Here is an 8,515-nt window from a genome sequence, read left to right on the forward strand (position 1 = left end):
CTTTCTTTCTTTCTTTCTTTCTTTCTTTCTTTCTTCCTTCCTTCCTTTCTTTCTTTCCTTCCTTCTTTCTTTCTTTCTTTCTTTCTTTCTTTCTTTCTTTCTTTCTTTCTTTCTTTCTTTCTTCCTTCCTTCCTTTCTTTCTTTCCTTCCTTCTTTCTTTCTTTCTTTCTTTCTTTCTTTCTTTCTTTCTCTCTCTCTTCCTTCCTTCCTTCCTTCCTTCCTTCCTTCCTTCCTTCCTTCCTTCCTTCCTTCCTTCCTTCCTTCCTTTCTTTCTTCCTTCCTTCCTTTCTTTGCTTTTTTGGAGGGGGAAAGGTAGGGCAATTAGGGTTAAGTGACTTGCCCAAGGTTACACGGCTAGTAAGTGTTAAGTGTCTGAGGCCGGCTTTGAACTTGGGTCCTCCTGACTCAAGAGCCGGTGCTCTATTCACTGAGCCACCTAGCCACCTCTCCAATGTACTTTCTACTATAATTCATTGACTCTCAGAGAGCAGAGAATATTCTTATAAACCCTGCTATTCTTTGAATGCTGAGTGAGAGCCCTACCCAATGAGCTCATTTGGGAAGACCTACTTAAAAACCACAGCAGATGCAGTCCTGCTGGTAAGCAAAGAGAAATACTCAAGTTGTTGCCTTGGTACCTGGTGCTGTCCAATCACCAGCACTGAACTTAAATGCAACGAAGCGCTTCTTTTTGGCACCATCCAGCTATATTTGGATGACAAAAATGCCCCTTATAGTCAGGAATGCCTATCAAGTACTTGGCTGGAACTCATCATTTCCATGCATAGATCTTTTTAGCTGCCTATAATGTGATATTCTATTTTTTAAAAATATACCAGATATGTCATTTTATTCAGAGAGGGAACTCCCAGTGAAGAAAATGCAGATCAACACCTGCTCTATAATTTAGAGTCTTGGAGAGTTTTCTGGGGGTACTGAGAAATTAAGTGAGGTGTCTTGGGACACACAGCCAGTATGTGCCAGAGGTGCTGATTCTAGGTCTCTGTTGGATAAAATGGGCAGCTCTGGTATTCTGATCTGTTTCCTCTTAATAAATATATCCCAGGAATAATATGAAAGCCCTGACCTTGCCTATACAAAAATCTTATACATTTACTAGTAGTTTGGGTAAGTCACTTAACTTCTGCCTGCCTCAGTTTCATTGTCTGTAAAATTTAATTGCAAAACAACTAAATCTGTACAATGGTAGAACAAATCACAATCTTCGACCTTAGCAACCTTGAATTTTAGTCTAATTTTTAACAAAAAGCTAAAATCACAAAGATCTCTGCTTTTTTCAGCTGCTGGCAGCTTTGACTACAAGACCTTCTTCTCCAAGGTTGGCTTATCTGGCAAGACTCCTGACCAAATCAAGAAAGTTTTCAGTATCCTTGACCAGGACAAAAGTGGCTTCATAGAAGAAGATGAACTTCAGTAAGGGTGCCTTTGCTACTTGTATTAGTGTGAAAAATATGAGTAAAACTCTAAGTCATATAATACAGCAGGAAAGAGTAATGGATTTGGAGCCAAATTACCTGGGTTCAAATCTTGACTTTGATATTTACTAGCTGTGTGACTGTGGGCAAGTCATTTAGCCCTTTGAATCCTCATCTATAAAATGAGAGGGTAGGACTAACGGCCCCTAAGGCAGGGGTTTTAAATACAAGCTTTGTAAACTTGGTTAAAAAGGTATTTTGATAAATGTACTTCAATATACTTGGTTTCCTTTGTAATCCTTTTGCATTTTTTTTTTATTCATTTGAAAACATTCTTCTGAGACAAGCTCCATAGGCTTCCCCAGACTGCCCAAGAGGTTCAGGACACAAAAAAGCTTAAGATCACCTGTTCTAAGGTGCCTATAGCTGTGATTTTATTATCTTAAACTCAGGACCTCTGAATGGTATTCCTAAGAAGGATACAATCTGGTGCTCCTGAAATAGAATTTCTTTCATTTGCTCAATACACTGCCATCTTCTAGGGTTTTTTGTTTTGTTGGATTTTTTTTTTGCTTTTGTTTTGTTTTGCTCTGTAGATTGCAGTCTTACATTTATACAGTGTTGGAAAATGGAGGCTCTTATTTCAGTATTTGGGCTTTGGCATAGTCTGCCAAGAAATAATGTTAGGCCATACCAAAATAGCCAAATAAATGCCAAATTGGGTAGAGGACCACATTTGTGTGTCCATGAAGACCAAACCTAAGTGTGTTCTTTTAAAAGTTACATGTGACCCTTGAAAGAGAAATAAATGAGATAACATGATCACTTATTGACCCAGGAACTTCCTGCAGAACTTTGCCCCCGATGCCCGAGCTCTGACACCTGATGAGACTAAGATTTTTCTCACAGCTGGAGATTCTGATGGTGATGGCAAAATTGGAGTGGACGGTGAGTTTTTCCAAACGGTTTTCTAGAGGCTAACCCACACCGGATGAATGAATGATCTCAAACAATGAATTATAGATTCATGCCCTTCCCACTTTAATTACAATTAAAACAACTAAAAACAACATGATAAGATAAGTTTTTCCTGTCTTTTCCATAATTACCAGGTTCACAGTGATATCCATAAAATGCATAGTATCAGTGCTATGGTCTGTATTTTTTAATCTTAAAAAAATAAAGGTAACTTTATTGCTGCAGCTATGTGGTAGAGAGGATATAATACACTTGGAGTAAGGAAAACCTGTGTTCAAAATCAACCTCTGACACTTACTATTGGTGTGACCCTGGGCAAGTCACTTAACCTCTGCTTGCCTCAGCTTTGTCATCTGCAAAATGGAAATAATGATAGCACCTCTTGAGGTTGTTGTGAAGTTAAAATGTAATAATTTTTGGAAAGCGCTTTAGAAACCTTAAAGCACTATATACTTTGTTGTTCAGTCATATCGGACTTTCTTGGTAAAGATACTGTAGTGGTTTGCCATTTCCTTGAGAAATAAGAATAGCAAGTAGGGAAGGGAAAGATAAACAACCATTCTGAAGATGGTAAAAAGGAGATAGACAGGGGAAGCACTTGTCTACCAAGGCTTGCTTCCTTCCTTTTTTCTCCTAATCCCTCTTCTATAGCACAGACTACTAACATCTCCATATGGAAGCTAAGAATGCAAGACTTTCCATCCAGACCTAGTTTAACTGTAGTCCTGGTGAGCATCAAGCAATCCTAAGTGCCAATGATGACTTTTATAGATTAAGTCCTAATGTACTGCACCAAGAGTCAGAATATCTACATGTTCTATCCTGTCACTAACCAGCTGTGTGACTTTTGATAAATTGCACAGAAGATTCTCTGGTCCTCAGATTCCTAATCCATAAAATTAAGGTCATAGACCTGAGTTCGAATCCATCCTCAGGTACTACTACCTTTGTGACCCTGGGCCAGTCACTAAGCCTCTGTCTTTTTTAATTTCCTCAATTATAAAATGATGATAATAACAGTATTTAACTTCCAGGGCTGCTGTGAGGGAAAAAAAAAAATTAGTCCAGTGCACATTTAAGCACAAGTAGAAGGTGCTTACTAAAGGCTTATTTCCTTCATTCCTCTCTCTCTCTCTCCCTTTTCCCCTTCTTTCCCTTCCTCCATCCCTCTTTCCCTTCCCCTTCTTCTTTCTTTCCTTCCTTTAGTCCTTTCTTTTTCCCTTTTTTCTTCCTTCCCACCTCCCTTTCCTTCCCTTTCCTTCCTTTTTTCCTTCCTTCCTCCCTTTCTTCTTCTTCCTTCAATCTTTCTTTCTCACCTCCCTTTCCTCTTTCCTTTCCTCCCTTTTCCTTCCTTCTTTCCCTCCCTCCTTTCTTTTCTCCATCCCTCCCCTTCTTCCTTCTTTTCTTCAATCCTTCCCACCTCCCTTTCCTCTTTCCTTTCCTCCCTTTTTCTTTTTTCCTTCCTTCCTCTCCTCCTTCCTTCCTTCCTTCCCTCTTACCTTCCTTTATTTTTTCTCCTTCCCACCTTCCTTCCCTCCTTCCCCTCCCTTCCTCCTTCCTTCCTTCCTCCCTTCCTTCCTTCCTCCCTCCCTCCTTTCTTCATTCCCTCTTTCCTTCCCACCTTCCTTACCTCCTTCCCTTCCCTCCTTTATTCTTTTCTTCCTTCCTCCCTCCCTTCCTTTTCCTACATTCCTTTCTTCTTCCACTCCTTACTTCCTCTATCCCTTCTTCCTTCCTTCTTCTTAGCTTCCTTCCTCCTTTCCTTCCTAACTTCTTTCCTCCCTTCCTTCCTCCTGTCATCCCTTCTTCCCTCCCTCCTTCCCTTCCTCCTTCCTGTCTGCCTGTGACCCGCCCTTGAGTCTCGGTTAAAAGATCAGAGATTTTGGGCTATCACACTTTTTGATGGGTGAAAAAAAATAGGAGTTGAAAAAGCATGAGAATGGACTGAAAGACTGATTGATCAGGAAGTTAGTGCTACAATGCCTTAGTTCAGTAAAGCATAATATTCTTTAAGTCTAGTGGACAAAGTTCAAGGGGAAAAAATCCTTCATGAATCCTTGAATTGTGTTTGCTTCTCTTCAGCATGAGTCTTTTAACTGAATCATTACAGCACAGTAAATCTCATATTAATATGTGTCTTTATTAATTTATGGGACAGCTGGGTGGTGCAGTGGATAGAGCACCAGGCCTGAACTCAAGAAGATCTGAGTTCAGATATGACCACAGACACTTATTAGGTATGTGACTCCAGGCAAGTCACTTAAGCCTTTTGCCTCAGGTCCTCATCTGTAAAATGGGGACGTACTAGAGAAGGAAATGGCAAACCACTCCAGTATCTTTGCCAAGAAAATCCCATCAACAATCAGTGAGGTCACAAAGAGTGAGAACAACAACAGTATTAATGTATACCTGCCCATGGTCTACAGGTCTATTTTCATAATGATAATGCTAATATTTTCCTGGTGACAATGCCAAATTTATTTTTTATGTATTTTTTTAGTGGGGGGAAGGCAAGGCAATTGGGGTTAAGTGACTTGCCCAAGGTCACCCAGCTAGTAAGTGTGAGAAGTGTTTGAGGCCAAGTTTGAACTCAGGTCCTCCTGACTCCAGTTCAGTGCACTGAGCCACCTAGCTGCCCCAATAATGCTAAATTTATGGTGATACCTTAAATTACAGAAAAAAAACCCTTTACTTTTAAAACTTAATTTTATTTTTTGTTTTTATGTTACCTTCATGTCTGATATGTGTCTCCCCCCTCTTCAATTCAACAGGTTGCCCTTGTAACAAAAATTTTAAAAAGAAAGCAGTTTGGCAAAACCAACCAACATATAATGATGTCTGACAGTATTGCAATATTCCATACTCATACTCTCCCCACCCCCTGCAAAGGAGAGAGGGTAGTTGAGGCATTTTAAAAAGGATGTTCATATTTTATTTTCATATTTTCCTAGGGTAGTTGGAATAGAGGTACTCAAGCAATAAATAGTTTGCCTAGAGTCTCATAATGGCATAGCTCAGACTAGAACCCAAGTTATCTGGTTTGTAGCTCAATGGTTTTTATTCCATTAATAGATTTTTATTGATATCTTTAGTTTTTATATCATTTAGACCTCCCCCATCTCTCCCCTTTTCCCATTCCTAGAAAGGCATTCCTTACTGAAAGTTGTTTTTTAAAAAAAGATAACCCCCTACTGGAAAGTCGGAGGTGGGATGGAGGAGGATATAGGAGAGAGCAGATTGGGGGAGGGGGCATACAGTGGGATCGATGTTTTGGGGTGGTGGATAGGGGAAAGACAGGGAGAAAATTTGTAACTCAAAATCTTGTGGAAACGAATGATGTAAACTAAAAATAAACATAAGATTTAATTTTAAAAAGAGAGAAAAAAATTCAACAAAATTTATCAATACATTAAAAAAGATCTGATATGTTGTTCCACATCCATTGTCCCCCCCAAAGAAGGGAGGGATGTTAAACAGTATTTTTTCAAAAGGATTCCATATTTTATTCTAATACCCTCCAAGGGTGGCTAGAGAAACTAAAGCACTTAGAAGATAGATGATTTGCCTAGATTAAGAATCTAGAGACAATTCAGAATTTAAAATGTAACAAAAATTTTTTTAAAAAAGAATCTAAGCATAGCTCAGACTGGAGTCCAAAGTCCCATAGCTCCCAATTCAATGTTCTTCTCACTACATCATAACCTTTATGTAGCAGAGGTTGAATTAGTAGTAATCTCATTACCCCTGTCTGCCCTTCCCCACTCCACATCGATTCCCCTTTCAGGGGATAGTGTATAAATCATAAACTGGGAAGGCATTATAAGAAAGAAGAGGCAAGAAGTGGCCAAGCTGGGAAATTTCTCCCAAACCTTTACTAAGAAGAAAGTAGGGCACCCAACAGAATGTGCTGGGGGTGATGCAGCTAAAAACTGTGTTTGTCCCAGCTAAACTGGGACAGGTGTCAACGCGGTCCAACACATATGCTAATCTTAGCCAGACTTTGAGGGGAGAGGGTTATGCTGCTATGGGGAATGTGCTTTAGAAGCAACTCAAATATATTAGCTCCAAATAGGGTGTTGAATTATATAAAACTCAGCTGGCTTCAGCTTTATCATGTTGGTGTGTAGAACAAGTCCTGGCCTGTGTGGCAAGTCAGGAGAAGTGGACTTGTAACTAACTGACTATTCTCTCTAAGCAAGTCTCTATGCCTCATTATTCTTCTCTATAAAGTGAGCTAGTTGGACAAGGTGATCTTGGGGGTTTCCTTCTAGCTCTACCATTCTACAATTCTGATTCTACCCTGTGTAACTAACCAGTGCCAAATTTCCCTGTGCCAAAGCAAATTGCTATGATGGCAGACACAGAGGGCTCCCTCCACTTCCAAATGCCATTTGCAAAATGCCAATCTGCATTGACTTCAGTTTCAAATCTGGGATCCTACTTTTTCCAAAGTGCTTGAATACTACAGGTAATATGGTTAACAAGGTCCTTCTTGCCACATTTTAAAAGTCTGAGCTTTTTTAAGCCACTTGAGGAGATTTAAAGACTATTCAGCTTTGCTTGGGAATTTCTTAAAAGTGGTCATACATATAAGAACTGACCAACTGTTAGTCATCTTGCTGAATGAGTATAAATTAGTTCTGGAGAAAGAAAGGTACTCCCTTTATTTATACTTCAACTGAGAACCTTAAGGACCTGATTGTATAACCTATATAAGAAAAATTCCCATTGTACACAGTGAAAAATGTCTCTTGAAAAAGCTAGGTAAGTGGTTCAATGGATAGAACAGTAGTCAGGAAGACGTAAATTCAAATCCAATTTCAGACACTAGTCACTTGACCCTTGGTAAGTCTATTAATTTCTTTTTTTAAAAAGTCTATTACTTTCTGCCTGCCTCGGTTTCCTCATCTCCTCCTCCCAGGGGTGTTGTGAGGAAAAAAATGAAAATAATAGTAAAGCGCTATATAAATGCTAGCTATTATTTCTATTATCTTCAAACTGCTATTTAAATCACATAACTTTGCTGTATTAGTTAATAGCAACCTGTAAAAAGAAGGGGATTGTATGGATTCCATGACCTTAAAGGTTCCTTCTAGCTCTGAATCTATAATTCTATGAAGATTCTTCACCAAAGTATTTTTGTTTTATTTTATTTTATTTTTCCTATCAAAGGCTCTGGGTTCCTCTTGTATGCTTGTTACCTTCCAAGGGATTATAGCAGCTACTCTCAACATCATTGTATTACTCATTTTCTTCTTCTTTTAACAGAATTCCAAAGTATGACGAAGTCATAAATGGCATTAGACCAAAAGACAACATATGGACTGACTTCAGATTTTCTTCCAGTAAGCACCTCCTTGGCACATCTTGGTACATTTTTGTATTTGTCATATGCCATTTGTAAAATGGCTGTATGTTGTTAATTTCACAAATGCAATTGTTTTCAAGATCTTGCAATGTACAGGTGTTTGGGTCATGTGGTGTTGTGTCTTAATAGGGACAGAGCCAGCAGCGTGACTATGACCAGTCATACTATTGAAGCTGTAGCTGGGATAAGGGTAAAGCAAACAATAAAAAAAAATCTGTGAAAGAAACTCTCTCTTGTTTCTATTCTATCCCTTGCAGCCTCTGGTCTTTTGAGGTCATTCCATTGGTATCTTTAACCTCAAAAGCTTTTTGCTTTTTCTTGATTGATGATGGAAAATTTGGGTCCTCCTTGAGTCACACGATGCAAAGATAAGAAGAAAACTAAAAATGTCATGGGCCTCCTTCCATCCCACCCCCATTTATTTTAAAGAAAACCCTACAAAGTATAAAGAAGTTTACTCTTAAGCATTTAAAAATTAACAAAAGTTATTGTTCTGACATAATTCAATATCCATTTTTTTTTCTATACAATAGTTTTCCAACATGAAAACTTTATAGAAATCAAGCTATAATTTTTGCTAGTCAATTGTCAAGATAGGAGTAGCTCATTCAGGGTTACTATGTTACTACTAGAGTGCCCCTAGCTTCTTCCAAGTTTTTAAGGCCTGGTTCTGGCTTAGATCTACCCAAAAGAATGTTAACAAGCCCCCATCAATGTGGGTATTTTTTTTTAA

At 38.7% G+C, this 8,515-nt stretch overlaps 1 protein-coding gene across 1 annotated transcript; it reads left to right on the plus strand.

The window, feature by feature from the left end:
• The first annotated feature begins 546 nt into the window (after positions 1–546).
• LOC138159007 (parvalbumin beta-like) lies at positions 547–7,995 on the plus strand. The gene is made up of 4 exons (XM_069085359.1): positions 547–754; positions 1,302–1,434; positions 2,275–2,384; positions 7,683–7,995. The coding sequence occupies exons 1-4, from the start codon at positions 547–549 to the stop codon at positions 7,706–7,708; spliced, it is 477 nt and encodes a 158-aa protein (XP_068941460.1). The 3' UTR covers positions 7,709–7,995.
• The last annotated feature ends 520 nt before the right edge of the window (positions 7,996–8,515 follow it).

Source organism: Petaurus breviceps, unplaced genomic scaffold, assembly GCF_028583685.1.
Source record: "Petaurus breviceps papuanus isolate PSGF00001 unplaced genomic scaffold, PetGlider_PUasm1.0 175, whole genome shotgun sequence".
Classification (NCBI taxonomy): domain Eukaryota; kingdom Metazoa; phylum Chordata; class Mammalia; order Diprotodontia; family Petauridae; genus Petaurus; species Petaurus breviceps.